Below are 21,121 nucleotides of genomic sequence, written 5' to 3' on the forward strand. Positions count from 1 at the left end.
GAATCTGACAATTGACGATTAGGTGACTGTGCGGTCAACAAAATGTTCTTATGAAAATGTATAAATGATACTTTCTGATGGCTTACTTAAGAAATAAACATTTTCTAAAAAAAAAATTCTCTGACCCAAAACGAGCAGCTTTATTGGAACAGCCTATAATTGCAAATAAGAAAAGGCGCTCAACTCACATATAGCTTCAGTACATGGTGTTGAATCCCTCTTATAGTGAATAAACAAAAGAAAAATAAAGGACAGCACTCCCATTAAACTGTTTATACTTGCCACATGGATGTTTCGGGGCAAGACGCCCTTCTTCAGGCAAATTCACCGTAAAACTACACAGGTATGCTAATTATAGGTTATCCAAAACTGCACAACAGATTTACCCCGACATTCTATAATTGTCATAACAATTTAAAATGAGGAACTTTAAAATGAAAGAAAAAATATGAATATATGAATCCTATTCTTGAAGCTTTCAGTAGGCCCTACTTGAGAGTTTTTGATTATTGGTGTGAAGTACAAATATTGATCGACATCTCAAAAGTATTAAGGATTGCAGCTGTAATGTTGACATTACAGGTTTTCAATCTAATTTTCTAATGACCACAGAAAACTGTTGGATCCCGACTTCAGAAGAAATAAAATGTAATTCACATCATATGAGATGGAGATGGGAAAGATTCATGTGTTTTACAACCTTTGAATGTTCACATAATAAACAAGTAATACTGTTAAACAATGAGGGTTAAAACACTGCACATTCAGCACTGTATCCATTAAATTTAGAATTATTGTCCTTGAACAACAGACTTCGGCTAAGTCCATGTTTCTTTTTCAGGCACTTCTGTATCGTTACGCTCCAAGTTGGACATATTTTAGGACATCTTATCACATGGTAACATGCTAGCTATTTCACATTAGCAAGCCAACACTATGTGGGGCTGGGTATCATTTGAAAACTGTGGACCTTGATCTCTGGCCACCAAATTTTAATCAGTGCAACGTTGAATTATCGTGGACATTTGCACCAAATTTGAATTATTCCCTCAACACGTTACTGAGATATTGTGCTCACAAGAACAAGGCGCCATGAGATCACAATGACCTGGACCACTGACCTTTGGCCACCAAAATCTAATCAGTTCATCCTTCAGTCATAGTGGATATTTGTGCCAAATTTTAATACATTTTCCTTTCTCTCTCTCCTTCTCTTACCCCCTTTGGCTTTCTCACTCTTTCAACAGGGCTAAAGGAAAATCACGTCATTATATTTACTGATAATTATCAAAGTCAAACTCCATGTAAACAGATCGGGCAGGCAGGAGACGTAGCAACACTGCCTGTGTGGACACACAAACGTGAGTGAGCCACAGCAGCTCAGCTGCCATGCACAACACCAGCAGCCGATGTAGACAAAGCGCAAGAGGGAGAACACCGACACTCCAGAAAAAAACTGCCCTTCACCTGTTGTGTGTATGCTCTTCATGTGCGCGACATATTCTACAGATAAAGACATTGAAACTGCAGTGAAACGCTGATGTATGATGATGCCGCACTAGTCGCGCCGCCAGTGTGGCTGCTCTAACCTGTTAACATGGATGCCAAAATGAAAAGCAAGATGTAAAGCCAAGCACAGGCGCTGCTCAAGCAGGCAATGTGACCAGCCTGTGACAGACTGTCACACTGACTCCAAGTTCCTCGCTCTGATTAACATGTATTTAGCTTCTGGAGGGTTCCTGCTGAGTCCTGAATGCTGAGTCCGTCAGCAGATGAAGAGGAGTAGCGTCCTTCATCTTTGTATTTCTCCTCCTCTTCCTCTCTGTGTTTCTTGCCGGGTTCATCCACCAGTAACTTCAGACGGCTCAGGTGATGCAGAGCTCTGAGAATGGAAATATTCATCAAAACTAACTTAACTCGCACTAAACCATTTGTGTGAATTAATGCAAACAGTTCTGTTACAAACATCTAAATTTCACAACATTGAAATGTGTCTAGTGCAGTTACCTCTGTAGTGATGGTCCACTAGGAAAACTTTCCAGCTCTGCTTCAGCTTCAGGCCTCTGCAACACAAAAACTCCATATAACCTGAGACCTGTTAACATTGCCTACATACAAAACATGTAACAATACAGAGTAAGGTTTGTTCCCAACAACTCATTTTAATGTTGACAGCAGAGTTCTGAGGTCTTTCCAGAAACTCTTTATGAATGATGAATGGATGAAATAAACCTGATTTAGTGTTTATTCAATCTCAAACACAAGTTATATTTTGTCCAGAAACAGATTCTCTTATTGAACACACTTCTGTTCTGGCTAATGACCTGCAGTTTGTCTGTTCATACCTGCTTCACGGGAGTCCCTGTCTGTAGCCTGTCAGTGATTGTTGGTGCTAATGATGTCTGTTGTTGTCGCTGAAGCTCTGCCTCCACCGCCTGCAGTCTGAACAACATCTGTTTCAGTGCCTCCACTGGACCAGGATGCATAAAGATACTGTTTCCATGGAGACCGCAGCGCCGAGCCTAGGAGATATAGTAAACTTAAGGGGGCTCTGCGATCCTGGATCTATCCGTTCTTTTGTTTTAATCAAAAACTCATATCTAAAAGGTAGAGAAAAATGTCAAGCTCTCCAAGAGGTGGTGACATATAGGCCGTTTCCACTGCAAGAACTCAACAAGTTGTAACCGAACACGTATCAAATTTGGGCACTGCTTAGGACCTGTTAGTAAATGAGAATAAACAATGGGCTGGTTTGACAGTCCAGAGCAGAGAGACTGGGACTTTATTTTGCGCATATCGTCAGCCCTGAAGTTGAATGAAAGTTTACAATGAAGGTACTGCGGTGGATTAGTCAAAGGTGAGCCGTGAAAAGGGACAAACTAACACCTACCTGAGCTCCTCTGTCAGTCAGAGCCTCTGTAACGCCCCCTGCTGCTGATGACTCCCTGCAGTCAACATACCATCTCATATCATGCTTTGTGTTTAGATCTGCATCACAAACACCGATAAATGGAGTGTAAAGTCTTACAGAGTGACTGGATGACAGTGTGAGGAAGGAAATAGCAGGAGCTCCTCTGTGTTCTGTGGACTGACAGCTTCACCTACACAATCAGGAGGAATGTCTACAACAACAAGTTATTCAATGAGAGCAAGATAGCACCATGTGGAGAAAATATGTCAATCTTTTGTGATGCAGTGATGGTTTCACTATTCCTGTCTCTCTGATTGTGGCAGGTGTGCTAAAATTATGACTCAGTTCCAGTTATGTTATAGTAAATGAGGACTTATACTTGTGCAGCAGAGTGAAGACCTGCTGTAAATGCTTCCAATGTAGTTCAACATCAGATACTTCAACGTCAGATTTAACCCGCAGATAGTACCAATGCTACACCACAGTTACTGTGTTTACATTATTTCATTCATGTTTGCATTGGACATGGCATTCCTATGGCGACTATATACTGCCAGAACTTGCCCAAGCAGAAAGCCGTCCTCGCAATAAGGATTTCTGCTCCTCAAGCGCACAGAATATTATCCGTGAGCGGAAACCATACTAGTGAGGGTGCATATCCGCGAGCAGCCGGTTGTGAGGAGTGTGGGGTTCTAATTCTCTCCTGCTGGCCTGAAGCGTCTCTCCTTGCTCGAGTGGTTGACTTTTGACAGTTGGAGGCAGGACAGTGACTGATTTTTTTTCTCCTTTTATTGGTCACTCTGAATGCTGACCATGAACTTTTGATTGGCAGTTTGGTTTGATCAGTGACACAGTGGAAGACACTGCCTAAGACAACAACCGTGTTTCATGGGTTCATCATGTCGGAATAAGTAAGTTTCACACAAATGTTACACTAAAATTGAATCTTTTTAATCATATGATTGGAATCATAATAACTTAAACTTTTATTAATTTTAATTGTGCCGCACCCCCCAGATAAGTCTGATTTACAGAATGTATACATTAATGTTACTCACATACTGATGTCATCTTTGTGTTAAGACATTGACATAAACATGCAAGTAAATATCAATGAATGCCAGCAAATGCTCAATTTAAGCAAAGAGAGAAGTTTGATCAATAGTGGAAAATAAACATGGAAAGCAACTGCAAAATAACATGTTATTATATACACAGGTGCATCTAAAAAAAATTCAAAAAGTTCTTTTTTTTCCTGTAATTTAATTCAAAAAGTGAAACTTTCATATATTCTAGATTCATAAAGTGAAATATTTCAAGCCTTTTTTTGTTTACATTTTGATGATTATGGCTTACAGCCCATGAAAATCAAAAATATTACATTAGACCAATCAAAAAAAAAGGACTTCAAAAACAGAAATGTCGACCTTCTGAGAAGTATGTTCATTTCACAGTCAGTACTTGGTCGGGGCTCCTTTTGCAGCAGCCTTCTGTATTACTGTGCTTGATTGGCCAGCCAACTCGGCTGACCTGACCTTCCTCTTGTCAAGAGGAAGATGAGAGACACCAAGCCCAACAATACAGACGAGCTGGAGGCTGCTATCAAAGCAACCTGGGTTTCCATAACACCTCAGCAGTGCCACAGGCTGATCGCCTCCATGCCACGTGCATTGATGCAGTAATTTGTGCAAAAGGAGCCCCGACTAAGTATTGAGTGCATAAATGAACATAATTTTCAGAAGGTCGACATTTCTTCATTATAACAACATAATGTTGTTTGGTCTTATAACGTTGCTTTAGTGGGTGGAAGAATGGGACATCCCTCTTTTATTTTGGACGTCTTTAATTTGAGCGATATCTCATGAAGAATCGGATTAGTTGTCAGACTGTGAACACCATCAGACCGTCACAACCCTGTCCTGTCCTGCCAGGTTACCTTACCCACAGACGTCGATTCGCCTATGTTGCAGCTCTGTTACTACCTCTGCTGGGGGATCAGAGGTGGAGCAATCTGTCCCCCCATTCCGCTTTTGTAACTTTTATACAGGCAACGCCACAATATTCCTGCCTTGAAAAGGGCTAATGTTGAGCACTAAGGTTGTATAGGTCCCCAGGAGGAAATTCACAAGCTACCCAGTAGTGTTTAAAGTAACATATAAAATATACATTAATTGATATCAGCTCCACTTTTACAAACTGCAATATCATAAAGTAATGTATACATGAATGCATCAATAATTACCAGTATAATCCATTCATATAGGCTAGTATATATTATTCCAATATGGGCCATTCGCCATAATGAGTATGATTACTTTTGTTAAGTATATTTTGGTGCTAATACTTCTGTCATTTTACTAAAATAACATTTTAAATGCAGGACTTTTACTCTCTAACAGAGAATTTCCACAGCAGCGTATTCTAAATACAAACTGAAAGAAAAGCATGACGTGTGTTCTCTCTCCTCTGAAACATATTTGTTTATTAAAACAAGATGTTTTCTTGTCGTATTTTAATCTTAAAACATTCCAATAGGCTTCGTTTGTGTATTCAAATCATTACAATTTTCTTCCGGGGAACAACACTCCTGGTTCCTCCTACCTGATTTTGGTTTCATGTCATGTCAGCGACTACCTATGTCACTATTACTCTGTCTGCTATATCAGTCAGCTAACATAGCAAGTGTATAAGGGAAAAGAAATGAGAAACCTTGAGTCTTGGGTTGAGCCCTGGACTCGTCTGCATCTGCAGGACTGTATGCTCTTCCAGAACTCTGAGACAGAGAGTTCAACACCTGATCTGCCTTCTGGATCAGAGACTCAATCCTGTTGTCTGACAGGAGGAAAGCACAAACAGCAAAAACATGAGTCCACAACAAACATCGAGTGTTACATCATCAGTTCGCATTTTTACCTCTGAAGAAAGTTTCCATGTCAGAGCTTTTTTTCTCGGCAGCCAGTAGAGAAATCTGTTCAGCAAACTGAAGCCTCAGATCTCTGAGAGTCAGCTGGCTGTCAACCTAATAACACACACAACTACATGAAAAAACACACAGTCAAATTATCACTAACATCTACTCAAAAGTCCACTTCCTAGCTTTTTCAAAGAGTTCCAATGATTTCTAGAACCCAAATTTTTATATGATGGAAAAATGTGACCAAATCTGCTGGTCACAAAATATACATGCAGCAACTTCAACAATCAATTTTGGTTAACTGGTTTAACTTCTTCTGAGTGATTCTGATTGATAACAGCTGGTGACTTTTCTGGGCCCATTTTAATAGGGCTTGTTTGATTCATCCATTAGACTCAGCCACAAACACTACAATGGGAAAGTCTAAGGAGCTCAGCATTGATCTGAAAGAGTGCATTATTGATTTGAACAAGTCAGGAAAGTCACTTGGAGCCATTTCAAAGCAGTTACAGGCCCAAAGATCAACTGTACAAAGAAGAGTATGTAGGTAGAAAGTCCATGGCACAGTTGTGTCACTGCCACCATCAGGAAGAAAACACAAACTATCACCTGCTGCTGAGAGAAAACTGGTCAGGATGGTCAAGAGTCAACCAAAAATGCAAAGCAAAAGCAAGTCTGCAATGAATTAGAAGCTGCTGTATGACAGGTGTCAGTGTCCACAGTCAAGTATGTTTTACATCAACATGGGCTGAGAAGCTGCTGTGCAAGAAAGAAGCCCTTGCTCCAGACGCAGCACCTTAAAGCTCAACTCAAGTTTCCTGCTGATCACATGGACAAAGAAAAACCTCCTGTAGGAAAAGTCTGCGGTCAGATGAAACAAAAACTGAGTTGTTTGGCCACAATGAGCAGCAATATGTTTGGAGGAGAGAAGGTGAGGCATTTAACCCCAACAACACCAGACCTACTGTCAAGCATGGTGCTGGTATTATGCCGTGGGGCTGATTTGCTGCCAGTGGATCTACTGCTTTAAAGAAAATAAATGGAATAATGAAGAAGGAGGATTATCTCCAAATTCTTCAGGAAAACCTAAAATCATCAGCAGAAGATTGGCTCTTGGTTGAGTTGGGTGTTCCAACAGGACAATGATCCCAAACACACATCAGAAGTGGTAAAGGAATGGATCAATCAGGCTAGAATTGAGGTTTTGGAGTGGCCTTCCCAAAGTCCTGGCTGAACCCCGTTGAGAACATGTGGACTGTGCTGAAGAAACAAGTCCGTGCTGGAAAGCCCAAAAATGTTGTTGAACTTCACCGATACTGTCAAGAGGAGTGGTTAAATATTAGAGTTAATGTATATATATTTTTTCAGATTTGGTCATATTTTCAGAAGACCTATAATAAATTAATTATTGAACCAAACTTCATGACTGTTTCATGACGACAAAGTAGTTTGTGTTCCACTCATTCCATCATTGAAAAATGGGAGTTGTAAATTGTTGTAAATCATTTAAAACTAAAGACTGCCATGATGCCACTGCTTTACATGTTCTTTACAAATTTATTTAACTTTTGACTACAACTGTACATCACATGATAACACCGGAGCCAGATCCATTGATCAAGACTGTGACATGCAGTTGGAGGCTCCATAACAGCTAGTAAGTGGACCTTAAGTGGTGAATATTTTTGTCAATTTTGCTAACTGATTAAACTGAAAGTTTCAAATGAGCTTGATTCACTTCTCTCACTTGTGAAGGTGTCTGATTAGGATCATCATCCTCCAGCTCTGCAACCCAGGATGGAGCTCCAGGTCTGGGAGCTTCAGGGGGAAGAACACCTGCAAGAGCAACATATGACCTCACCAAAAATAACATGATGTTGAAAATATTCCACATAAGACCTCATTTATACATATTATCACTGTAAAGTTATTATTATGGTTTATTTAGAAAACAAAATATATCACAGGCATTCTTCATGATGAGTCATAATAATATCTTGCTTTCAATGGATTGCATTTTCAAATACCTTTACCAAAGACATGACACAGTAATACTGCAGTGCTTTGTGGAGTCTGTTACAAGGTGAGACATGCAATATATATTATGAAAGGCCAGAACCGTGGAACTTACTAGTGTTGGTGCCGTGGTCTTCCCACAGCTCTGACTCTGTGGGTTGTGGCAGCTCCCTGAGGTCAAAGTGTTGGATCCAGGCTGGATACATCAGGTCCGGCATGCTGGTGATTCCAGAACAGTCCATGCCAGTCTTGTTGCTAGTGAGCCAGTGAGGGAGGTGGAGGGAGGAAGATGGCTCTGCCCATTCTGACCTTGCTGCCCTGTGTGCAGACTGATGGAGAAGGAAAGCATGAGGTTAACTATACTGTCCTTAAAAGGAAGAGTGCAACATTAACGAAGCAGTGAAGATTAGACAGGGTTTGCAGTTTTCAGGCTGGATGGCAAACTGTAATTGTGATGTTTTCAATTAAGGCCTTTTTGGTAGTAACTATTTTACCCATAAAAATTGCTGCCACAGAACACATACAACACCTAAAACGTGCAGATACTTCACTGTCTTTAGACAATATTCACAGGATGCTCAGAGAAACGGCAGTATCTACCAACAAAGTGTGTTCTTTCAGCTTTCTGATCCATTTTAACTAGTTTGTTGAAAATTAACTTTAGTTTAATCATTATTTACAGTCCTTTAGCTTATAGGAATCAAGTGTTTCTGCGTTTGGCCAAATTTCTATCTGTTAGAGTATTATAAATATCGAAGTTGAAATCTAATACACTTATTCAAATGTATTCAATTGTTAATACGCTCCTGAACAAAATCTTAATACCGGGGGAAAATTACAAGTATTCGCATTTCGCGGTGGTGGATCGTAACGAGGTTGTAAGTAGAGCTTCAAAATGCAAAAAGAAGAAACAGGAGCAAGAGACAAAAAATAGAGAGTAGGCAATTTATTGAAAACTGCATTTAAACTCAAACAGGCTGTTCATCAGCTGATCAAAAGTTTAAGACCATAAGCCCAAAAAACCTCAAAAACAGAACTAAAAGTGTTAAAACAGGACTCAGTAGTGAGTAGCCCCACCGTTCTTGTTGATCACTTCAAAAATTCGTTTAGGCATGCTTGATGCGAGAGTTTCCAGGAGGCTGGTGGGAACGTCGCTCCATGTGGTGAAGATGGCTTCACGAAGGGCATCCACGGTCTGGAACTGACGTCCGCTTTTGTAAACTTCCCTTACCATCTATCCCCAAACATTGTCAATGGGATTTAGATCAGGGGAACACGCAGGATGGTCCAAAAGAGCAACGTTATTCTCCTGGAAGAGGTCCTTCGTCAGGCAGGCATTGTGAACTGCAGCGTTGTCCTGTTGAAAGACCCAGCCATCACTGCACGGACGAGGGCCCTTAGTCAAGAGGGATGCCCGCTGGAACATCTCCACATAGCCAGCTGCTGTTTGACACCCCCTTGAAAACATCTCCAGTGGGAGCTCCTTGTCATGCCAGTAACGTTGGAAGCCATCAGGACCGTCCAGGTTAAAAACATGGGACATTGAAAGGTGGAAGATTCTCTGACGAGAATAAAACTTCCTTTCACCTATCAATGTCCCATGTTTGGTGCTCCCTTGCAAAGTCCAAACGGGCAAGTTTGTGGCATGGGAGGAGACGTGGTCTTTGAAGACGTTTTTTGTTCTTTAAGCCCTTCTCTCGCAGATGCCGTCTTATGGTTATTGGGCTGCAGTCAGCATCAGTAAGGGCCTTAATTTGTCATTTTTAACCATTAAACACATGGCTGCAACTCAGCACCGCCTGTTGGATGTGCCACGCCAGGCTCCTCCCTATGTGCCACTGCACCCTGATGCTATATCCTTTGCTGCCTCAGGCAATCTGGATAAGACCGGCAGCTCTGGCTGTGGCTCCTCTGGGCAGGTGGATGTTTATGATGAGGAAGATGAGATTGGCGCTGACTCTCAGGTGGGTAAGGACTGCCCTGCTTCTGGTTTTCTGTTGAGGCCCAGTTCTCTCGTGTGGCAGCACCACCACCCTCTCCAACAAGAGCATCTGCACTGGACCGGGATCCTAGGAGCCAGAGGCTTGGATTTTGTCACACATCTGCAAATGTCTTAGGCTCAACCTAGGGAGGCTACTGCACTCCCCACTCAGCATCCTGCATGATGCTGTAGAGCGCGGCCTGGATGGCATGACAAAGGTAGGCTCGACCTTTGCCCTGCTGGCTTGGGCACCACCCACAGGCAGCAGAGTTACCCGTCATCCAAATGAGAAGTGCCACACCACTGATGGGTTGGTGGTGAAGGCCTATCAGTCTGCAGCCATAGACTCTAGACTGGCGAACACTCTGCTGGTGTATTTGGGCAGTCTGATTAGTGACCTGGAATCCAAGAACCCTGACGACCTCCTACCAGAAAAGGTAAAGGTTGTGATTATGGTTATGGTTATGCAGCTGACCATAGCTCGGTGGCATATTTGGCTGAGCCAATCAGGATTAGTTTCACGTCAACAGTAAGGAAAATGCTTTTTGGGCTGCAGAGGAATTTTTAGCTGCAATCTCCCTCTTCAGATATAAAACTCAGTAAGATTGTTAATATGTCTAGCCAGGTCGCGGGTCAACAACAACACTGCATGTCACTTCTTTGTGAGACCCATGTGGCAGAAAAAGGACGGGCAATCCTTAGTTATGTATAACAACCCTCTAAATGGTGAATATGAGTTGGTACAGGATACCACTTTGCAGACTTCCTATGCCCAAGGTCCTTTATACCTTCTAGCATTGCTCTGTTAAACAAATCTTTGTGAACTGACGTGTGTGAGACTTGCATTTTGGTATATTTATATTCTTTATTGTTGATGATGATGTGAAGCACTTTGTTGTTAAATGTTTGTCTCTGATTGTAATTGTTGTAATGTTGTGGTTTGTATTTGTTTAACAGTTGCAACGGACATAAAAACAACTTCCGAAAGCATAATAAACAAAACTAACTAATAGAAGCATCTTTCTTAGGTAACAAAGTATGATTGTTAGTTGCAGGTGATTTTACATAAATGAATACATAACTATGAACATTATGTACCATTTCTGTCAATAGATCCCCTGAACCATACACACTGGAATTGAAATTCTCTTGAGTAAAAAAAAAATTGGATGGCAGTTCCTGAGATATGCTCAGCTTTAGCGGAGTTTAGCCTTTTTGTTTCCTTCTCCATCATGAAATGATTGAGCTGCTCTCTTATTCAATGATGTAGAAAGAAAAAAAAACTGTTGATATAGAAGAACAGATGTCAGAAAGTCAGATACACACTACTCAAAATTAGTAAGCGATATTGGGATATGGGTGCATATATGCATGTGCATGGATATGCAATATCAAATTAAAGTCGAACAAAATTGTGCATTATTTTAACACAAAATATAAATTCAGATATGTCACAGAATAAAAAACAAGTGAAACACGGAAATATCCCAATATCCCTAACTAATTTGGAGTAGTGTATGTTATAACTCTATTTTGACTGCAGACTGTATGTAGTAACTGCACTGTGCCTTTGTAGACTGCATAATCCTACTCAGAATCAGATCCAAAAGAGAGTGTCTAAGGCACTGAAGAAATAAATAAAACATGAATGAAAGTCACCCTGTAGAAGCTGACTGAGGAGATGTCATCTTCTGGTTTCAACATGGCTGCCCCTGGTCTTCCTCTGCACCTGGAGACAAGGAGAAAGTAATGAGTAATGACCTTCTACAGGACAGGACAGAGATCTTTCTGAAAGCATTGTAAAGTGCACACAGCATGAACCTGGAGCTGCTGGGGGTCCCGGCTGGATGAGGGTGGTGATGGTTCAGTCGGGGGGCAGCATGGCTGCTGCCGAGTTTGTCCCAGGTATTGTGTGATGGTCTGGAGGAGGAGAGACAGGGCTGGGAAGCTCCGGACTGGGACAAGAGCCCTGGATTATAGACAAGATGAGTCAGAGGAACTTAGACACGCAGACTGACACAAAGACTGCAACTACTCAATAATGTTATGATTGATTCATCCATCAATTGTTTATTCTATCAACCCATTCATCATCTAACTGGACAATGTCTGAAATACAGCAAAAATGCTCATACCAATGTGATGCGTTTGAAAATCTGGTATGAAGGTGGTGGTGGGAGTGATGTGTTTAAAGACCTTGAATAAAGGCAGAGGTGTGGGTGACAGGCATTGAGCCATCGTAAGGGATAGACAGCAGCTCGTCTGTCGTCATGGATAGTCTGTCACGATTGCAACTGTGATGAAGGGAGCTGACGGGTAGGTTCAGGAAGTCAAGCTCCCTGTCGGTCAAACGCTCCCTAAGAACTATCGGTAGAAAAAAAAAAACATCAGGAAACTACATAAAAACTTGCTCATTTAGAGCCACTAGGGTATAATAACACAGATCCTGCAGTGATTTAACAGGATCCTACCAAATCAGATATGAGAGAAAATCATTTGGACATGTGTGTGGCGACCTACCATCTTTGTTTCTGAGCATGCTCACTCTGGGTCTACTCAGCGTGAAGGGCGGACTCCGCGGCAGAACGAGGCTTCCTGTCAACAACATGCTGTTCTGACGACTGCTTTCAAAGTCGGCGATGTAGGCGTCCAATGCTGCTGAGGCTGAATCATAATTCTGCAATCAATCAATCAATCAATCAATCAATAAATGTGGGCGATTTATTTTTCACTTAAGCACTAAAATCATTCATAAATTAACAGAAGTTTTTAACACCACCATTTGTCTTACAATCAGACGCGGATTAATGCACAGGCTTCCCTAGGCTGCAGCCTAGGGGCCCCACGTGTGGAGGGGCCGTGGCGTCACAGCCGTGGGGGACTTTTAAAACAAGGTGATTTCATCCCCCCGACTTTCTCCTAAGGTATTAAATCGCTTGCCCGCTCTCGCGGTGTACCAGCGTACTAAAATGGAGCGCACCTCAGTCCCCCATACATGAAAACCCATTGGCCAAGTTAGATTGATTGACAGCCATCAAGCCAATCACAGCCATTTGACCAAACCCACTAGTCCCAGCCCCCCAGGAAAGTAAACACTTACATGTAACACGGAGCTGCCGTCACTCGCTGCCGCAGACAGCGAACAGAGCAGAGGTATGAAACGGTTATTTAACTAGTTAATAATGTAGAATTTTGTCTGTAAATAACTAAACTATGTCTTGCTTTGTGGCATGTCCGCTAATATTAAGCAAGCCAGGTGGCAAACAAAGTTAATGCAAGCCAGGTAAAGTTAATGGTAACTGACAGATAGTTTTCTACAGACATCCACTGATTTTGATATTATTCAACATTATCATTATTCTTTTTGTTAGGAATGCCAAACAGGAAGAGGCAGCAGAAGATTGACTTCTTTTTCAAGTCAAGTTGTCATTTAATTGGAGTTATGTGACAGGAGGGAAACAGAAAGCTAGCTTTCAATCCATAAATGCACTAGTTCAATTTTATGGTAGTACATTCATATTCTTGCATTAATGCCATGTAGGTGTTCATTTACGTAACTTAAAGCTATTTGTTGGAGTTTAAAACCTTCTTTTCAATGAAGAAAATCTCCTACATCAACTCATCCCTGTTACTGCTCTCAGAAACTAGAAAAGAATAGAAATGAAGACAATGAAATGCAATAAAACTATTAAAATCTTAAATAATAAGAGGAATAAAATAATATAGAGTACAATAAAGGCTAGGATGAAAGATTAGTTAAAACAGATTAGAACAAGAAAATATATGTAAAATAATTAATAAAAAGCAGATAAAAGAACAACAAAAGAATTGAATGTTTCCTAATCAAAATCAAGGCTGTTTGTTCTAAGTTTACATAAAATATTTCAACACTTCCATGTTCAGGAATATTAACACTGAGTTCTTTATGTAGGATGTTTCTGAGGAAGGGAAGTTCAGGAGTCAGGACAAAGGAGAGCATGGAGAAGATGAGGGAGAGAACAGGAGAGAAGTTGGAGAGAAGACAAGAGGGGGAGAACACAAAAGAAGGAGAAGGGGAGAACATGAGAGAAGGAGAGGGAGATAACACAAGAGAAGAGGGAGGAACACAGTGTTCTTGCCAATTTCACTCACTCACACTTGTTCTTTAATAAGACATATACATTAATTTCTTAATACCATGGTATGTGATTGCTTGTGAATATATAATATCTTAGGTTAAAGAGCGTTGTGCTATAATGTACATTTTGAATGCAATATTATTGGCATATCCTAGTGAAGAAAATCTAGAAATGCATCGCATTAGTTTTGGAGACTGAAACAGGGGCCAAAGGTGGTTGTGGTGCTCATGTGCTACCCCAGAACCCCCCCACATTTAAAATTGCTGCTCCACCCCTGTGGAGGGGTCCTTGAATTGGTCAGATTATTTTTTAGAAATTTAAATACACTTGTATAATTATGGTACTTGTACAATAATGGAAAAATTCATTGACCTCTATTGGTCCATGGGGTAATAAACAAACAAAACAGCACTGATTGGGCAGACACGGGTCACCTCATCCAATCAAGCTCATCGATTCGATTTGACCTACCTGTGTGCTAACTGGAGTGTGTGTGGATCATGTTTGCCAAATATTCTCCTGCACTGTTACACATGGTGCAAAATTAAATTTTTTCTGGGAGAGCATGATGCATAAGGGGGGGCCCACATAAAAAATAGCCTAGGGGCCCATGACTACCTTAATCCTCCTCTGCTTACAATGCTCATTCTCATTCATTCTACATCAAAACCCAATGCAGAACTTAAATTTAAAATTCTGTGGAGCTTTTCATATTAGTCTACAAAAAAGTGACATGATTGTTTGTCATGTGGGATTAATGGCTGCCAAAATTGACTCAGTTGTCACAATAGGACAGCAGATACAGACATGCAGGTTTCCTTCATAGTGCCCCATCACTGCAGTAAAAACAGATCTCTCAGTAGAAACAGTAAAAGTCGAGTGAACCTTGTTTCTGTATCTGAAGGTGGTGTTGTGTTCAGGAGCCAGTAGGCTGCTCCTCAGGTGACCTGAGCTTGACAGCAGGGAGGTCGCTGTTGACTCTGGAGACATAGAGTTGCCAACCAGGCCGCTGGAGTCCATGCTGATAAAACAACAACGACAATAAGCACAGTCTGAAGTTATAAATTATTAAATTACAAAGAATAAGCTGGTGTGATGGTGGAGAGGAGTGTAAAATATTCACTGTGGCAGAGCATGTGTTTCAAATCTAAATTCAAGTATGGTTGTGTATATCCTTTTCCCACAAGCAGCAGTTATAAATAGCTAAAACATAAGATAAACATAACTAAAAACCCAAGCAAAGACTGAGTTTTGTAGTGATCATATTTGTAGGTCTATGGGGTTACAATTAACGGGTAAAAGGTATCAAAGTTTGTGATCCTTCATCTGACATTCCTCATCAGGTCAGACAGTCTGATGGACGAGCATATGAGTGACAAGCTGTCAGATTTCTCCATCCATGTTTTGGATGTTAGGGTTGATACTAAGACACACACATTTAAACCCACCTCACCATGACTTGACAACCCTTCAAGAATACATGTGAGTGTGTTACATGCCATGGTCAGTTTGCTTTTCCTGTCTTTTAAGAAAAGCCATTCAATGACGAGCTCAAGTTGTTTTTACGGTAGAAAAACTGCTTGACGTCAGTTTGCTAATTTAGCCTAGCCAACAGCTAGCTAGCTAAAAAACAACCAAAACACAAGCAAACAATACCATGAAGGCTTCAGTCGGTAGACTTTTTACGAAACGGTTCTGTATAAGTTGTACAATGTTTATAGGTGTGTGTATATAAAACGTTTAACGTAACAGGACCGTTCACAACCGTTCTGACTTAACATATAAAATTTCAAAAGTTTGTTAACTCAGCAACGTTACTGACGTTAACATTCAACTTAGCAGCACAACCAGGCTAAAAACAGGAACTCGACTCCAAATGGTCCAACCCTAACCTGTCAGTCTGTAACAAACGACAACAACACACTTACACATTGACTCCAGAATGCCTCCTTTTCAATACATTTCGTGGCCAGCCTTCTGCATACACTGACTGCTGTTAAAACAAAAAAATTCGAGGCTCCCGGGTAAAGCTAACTCACATTTAGCTGGTCTGGAATCAGTTCAGCCCAGATGGCTTCCGCCAGAGACGTCACGACCAAACACCATGAAAAGTCTGGTAATAAAATCTATTCATGGTTTTCAGCGGAGGCATAAACGGCTCGCATAAGTTATTACGCTTAACGGACTTTTTGAATCGTGAGGGGTTTTTGCAGGGTCGGCTTTACGAACCTGCTGTCCATGCATGCAAGTGAGTTCATCAAGTGTCTGAAATAGGATAAAATGACTTTTATTAAAGGCTCGGTCCAGATGAACTACGCCTCGGCTGGTTAGGACGACACCAGGCGGCAGCAGCAGGGGGCGGACAATTTTCCGGCAGCATGCAGTCTGTACAGGAAGTCACACACACACACATCCTGTTAGAACTGAGTCCAACTGACGTATAAAGACACATTTATCAGTTTGTACACAGCCTTCAGTTGTTGTTAATTATGACAGCACAGCCTATTCAAACTCTACACAGGCCATCTGTGATGTCTGTTCATGGATCAACTTACATTTCACATAAAGTCTCACGTGAATCAGTTTCATAACAGTTTGCTGCTGGTTATAAATCATCTTTTGCAGGCCTGTCATTTTCAGACTACATTAATAAATGGAATACATTAAATGTCAAACACAAAGAAAAAAATACGATAGTTTTCATATTTATATTCGAGTCTTCACATCTTAATCCTCACATACCACTTACCGCAAGTTTTTGAGTTGTTAAATATTTTACAGTCCAATTGCTAATATAGACACCATTGATTTATTGTGTGCTGTTTATAATATGAATGTGGGCTATTTACTCTCCACACCGGCCACACAGCATGTATTCTGTTAACAGAATAGCCTAAACCTTCAAAGTCAGACAAATGAGATCAAAATGTCTCCAATTCAGCAAAAGTAAAAAGGTTCTATAAAACATCATATAGTTGAGTCAACATCTTAACCAATCAGCTGTAACATTTGGCAACAGCGAGGCGTTTGCAGTCAGTGGAAAACATACAGAAGACTCGTAGGGGAAGAAACGCCAATACAGTACAATACAAATGTAGGTGTAAATGAAAGGAAAGGGATCACATAAACAAAATAGAATACAAAAAGAACAAAAAAAGGGGGTATTAATTAAAAATCACAAGGCTAAGGCAAACAGGCGAGACAAGAAACAACATTTAGGAGCAGAATTCAAGGAGAAATTGATCAAAACAGCAATTGGCTCGATACATCACTATACATCTTTATTGTAATTTTGTTAGACTTTAATTTTTTTCAGTTAGGAGAAAAACAACTTAAAATCGTTTACAAACCATACAAAAGAGGCTTAAAATATCTCCACTTACTACAGTGGATATGATATTTACCCATGAGAACAACCATATTAACCAAGTCAGACGCAGGTGCATCTAAAGTATCCATATAAAGAGGATATGTGAGAAGTCAAAAGTCGGGATATCATCAATCTTGAGTGACAGGTATGTAAATTGGACCAGAAGCCTTTGGACACAGGGAAAGAGAAAAACGTGTCCAAAGTTTCATCAGCCACCTCACAATACACTGGGATCTACTTCAGATCTACTTTCAGATAGCCATGGAGATGGAGCCCTGTTCATTGCTACGAAAGCTGCTCAGTGGTGCATGAAGCCAAAATGGCTTATGGCTTATGCATCTCAATAAACTGTACAATGTTTTCCCTTAACGAAACGTGTACTGTTAAAGTAGCTGTATCCAATTCTCAGTCACCTTCGTTCTTTCCTGTTAATTCCCTGGCTTTGTACCACTCCTATGTTATTTTGAATTTAGTTAAGAGGTCACCCTTTTGTTGCATTATCCCAGTATTGTTGCTACTATTGATTTATTTTCCTCCACATTATGCTTCTCCCCTCTGATTTTGAAGTCTAACATCAGTTTCAACAATTGCTTTTTATAATTGTTTCTTTTGCCACGTGGTCTCTTTTTTTGTTTCCAAGGATACCTGAATGTGCTTGGACCCACATGAATGTGATATTTTCCCCTTGACTAGCTGTTCTTGAATTGGTGAACAAGAGTTTATAAAGCAGATCCTGATGATTACTGACTGTACCTGTCTGTGCTTGTGAGTGTGTATATAGAGCCATTACTATTTTGGTTGATGTCACCTGTTCAGCCCATACTAACCCATCAGCATTTATACAGTTCAACAGTAGGCTATATACATTAATATCTGATAATTATTTTCTAATTTCAACTTGGGAATCACAAGTGTTCATGCACTCCCATATCTTTTGTCTCATCCCCTGTCCAACCAAACCTTGTTATTTGTGTCTTTTCCCTCTCAGAACATGTCTGAAGGACTCTTTTTGACCATCTCCATGCCTCTTCAGATTTACAGCTGCTTCAGTCAAGCACATGTTTTGTATGAAAACAGTGGCATTTCTTCTGTGTTCAATTGAACACACTGGGGAATTTCTTGCTGCCTGAGCCTGTAATACTTCCCGCTCAGATACATATGAATACATACATTTCAGTGACGCAACATCAGCTCTCCACTCCTCTTTTGCAAGACACCTCATGACATAATTATCTGTTGACACTAAGGCCTATACACCACATAGGCTTTCTTAAAATCATGGATCTACTCCTGCTCACCACCTCTTCCTACTCACTCTCCCTCCTCACTACCCTACATTCTGCTGCTATTGTCTGCCTCCCTCCCTGCCATCCTTTCAGTGTTTATAAGTATAATCATATAAAATAATAATAATACAGCTGTATCAGAATGTCACTGGTTGATATCCTAACCCAATGTTCCCCACAATACTCTGGCCTATTCTGCAACTTAAGGCCTTATAAGGACAATAGCTATAGGGGCCAACATTGGAAGGGACCAAATCTAGCAGGGGGGTCTACCCCTTTTTATTACATTTGAAAGTAATGAAAGAAAGAGACAGTACAGGTGTGGACATTGCTTGTACCAAGGACATTATATTAAAATCTGGACACAGTGTTGGAGGCAGAGCCCCATTCATTCCTATGAAAGCTGCTCAGGTGCTTTAAAGCCAAAATGGCTCAACTTCTGGCTATAAAATTAACTGTATCTTCTGTGTTGTGGGGCCCATAGAGCAGGCGCAATAGACTTCCACTGACCAAGCCGGGTAACTTCCAGTTAAGCGCCCAGCTAACTTGAATGGGGATAAAATAATTTAAACTTGTGGCTCTTCTAGACTTTCCAAATTTTATTGGACCGAATAGCTTAACTTCGGATAGTCAAACTAGTCATTTCATGGGGGTTTTGGCGCTAAAAAGAAAAAAAAAAGACAAAATTATCCATGGTTTTACTGGTGCTTCTTTCACAATGAAAGCCTATAGGAAAAAGTATTTTTGGGCCACAGTGCATCATGTTACATTGTATTTACATGGGGTACAGCAACACCACTTGGACAAACCAAACACAAAACTGCAGTAGCTACACTGTAATACTAGAACTTGTAATAACAGTACTTTGTTAAGTTTAGTTATGGTTTTTATTACATTTGCTTATGATTATTTCAGATGGCAGTGCATGGTTGCCTGTTGTAGCATAGTCATTTTTACCTTAGCCAAAGAGGATATGTTTACACCAGTCTTTTGGTTGGTTGGTGTGTCTAGAGGATTACACAAAAACTATTGAACAGATTTCCACATAACGTGGATGGAGGATGGGTTTTGACCCAGAATACACCCCATTAATTTTTAGCGCAGATCCATACATTTTTTTCTCACTCTCACTTTATCATTGTGAGGGTGTTTTTATTTTCATTAATTTCTCAGTGATTTTGATTATAAAAATCAGGTGTATTTAGGTGGCTGGTATCTATTGGTGAGTACAATTTGATTGGATCCAAATAAAAATCCAAATCGAGCACATTTAGTTGGGTATATTTTGATATTGGATTAGGCTTCTGAGTTAAAGAGGACTTTGGGTTTTGGGCAGAGGTATGCACTCTAGAGAGTGCCATTGTAGTTGTATTTATATTTATGTCAATATATTGGGGAGTAGATTTAAATATTGTGTATAAGTCTATTATAAAGTTCAGGGTCTGCTATCAGTGCTCTTGGCTGCCGCAGGCCCCTTTAACCCAGAGCTGTGACGTCAGTGTTGGCATAGCGAGATGAGGGAAAAAAAGCAGAGTGATCACTCTGCCTCAGTGTCCAGGCACCAGAAATGCAAACAACTATCACAAGGGTTCCTCCAATCAGAGCAGTCTCACCATGAAAAGCAACCATACATGTGAACAAACGTTACATGTAGCATACATAATTTGGTACCAAACTACCTGGTTTGCTGAACTGAAAAGTCAAGATTATTGTATTTATTAGGCTACTATATGTTCCATTAATACATTAGCCTATGTACTTATTTTCATGCAAATTAATATTACATGTTATTGTTCCAATATTTTTTATGTAACTTTTTGTGTGACTAAATACATTACTGGCAAATTCCAGTAAGTCAGTTAAGACATGCAAGTTCTAAGTGTGAAGTAGATTTGAAAACAAGAATAAATTATCTTGTTTTCGCAAAATGAAGTATTCGGTTAATTTATATGCTATTTCTACTTTATTCAATTTATCTTTTTATTTTTACTTTTTACATTAGTGCTTACCTAATTTTGGGCAGATTTAAATCAGACAGGTCTCAAATGTGAGGTATTCATTTAAGTCCCTTTTTGGAAGATATTTGTTATAGCTGCTTTCATAATGCAGCGTCCAACAGGCCTACTCTTGATTCCGTATAAGGGTAGGTTTCTTTTAGACTACCTGAGTGGTTACTCCTCCATAGTAGACGATCTCTCTCTCTCCCTCTCTCTCTCTCTCTCTCTCTCTCTCTCTGTCTGTCTGTCCCTGTGTGTATGTGTGTGTGTGTGTGTGTGTGTGTGAGAGAGAGAGAGAGAGAGAGAGTGAGAGAGAGATGTACCGCAGACGTCACAGTTTACCGTTGGTCCAGTTCAGTTGGATCAGATGAGCCGTTAGTCCTCTCCGGAGGTAAACTGAACTTAATCCAGACTTGAGGGTAGTTCAACCCGGGTCATCCCACCTCACAGTCTGAACCGGGACACTTTTTTGTTCTTATTTAACCCGAAATATCCAGCATAAACAGCCGGGGCGGAGGGAGGGAGGGA

At 40.5% G+C, this 21,121-nt stretch overlaps 1 protein-coding gene across 9 annotated transcripts; it reads right to left on the reverse strand.

The window, feature by feature from the left end:
- Positions 1–116: 116 nt before the first annotated feature.
- Positions 117–21,027, reverse strand: c12h18orf54 (chromosome 12 C18orf54 homolog). 9 transcript variants are annotated; one of them, XM_073477337.1, is made up of 15 exons: positions 20,936–21,027; positions 14,826–14,961; positions 12,343–12,499; positions 12,019–12,186; positions 11,644–11,791; positions 11,482–11,551; positions 7,957–8,170; positions 7,564–7,661; positions 5,825–5,930; positions 5,621–5,743; positions 3,029–3,122; positions 2,891–2,945; positions 2,346–2,522; positions 2,008–2,063; positions 117–1,882 (listed from the first exon to the last, which is right to left on the reverse strand). In XM_073477337.1, exons 2-15 carry the CDS (start codon positions 14,958–14,960, stop codon positions 1,711–1,713), a joined length of 1,773 nt encoding a protein of 590 aa, XP_073333438.1. In that variant the 5' UTR covers position 14,961; positions 20,936–21,027; the 3' UTR covers positions 117–1,710. The 9 variants fall into 9 exon arrangements, with proteins under 9 accessions (XP_073333438.1, XP_073333436.1, XP_073333435.1 ...); XM_073477335.1 differs by lacking the exon at positions 20,936–21,027 and adding an exon at positions 16,170–16,259 and having other exon boundaries at positions 7,573–7,661; XM_073477334.1 differs by lacking the exon at positions 20,936–21,027 and adding an exon at positions 16,170–16,259.
- Positions 21,028–21,121: the final 94 nt, after the last annotated feature.

This window comes from Pagrus major, chromosome 12 (genome assembly GCF_040436345.1).
Source record: "Pagrus major chromosome 12, Pma_NU_1.0".
Taxonomy (NCBI): domain Eukaryota; kingdom Metazoa; phylum Chordata; class Actinopteri; order Spariformes; family Sparidae; genus Pagrus; species Pagrus major.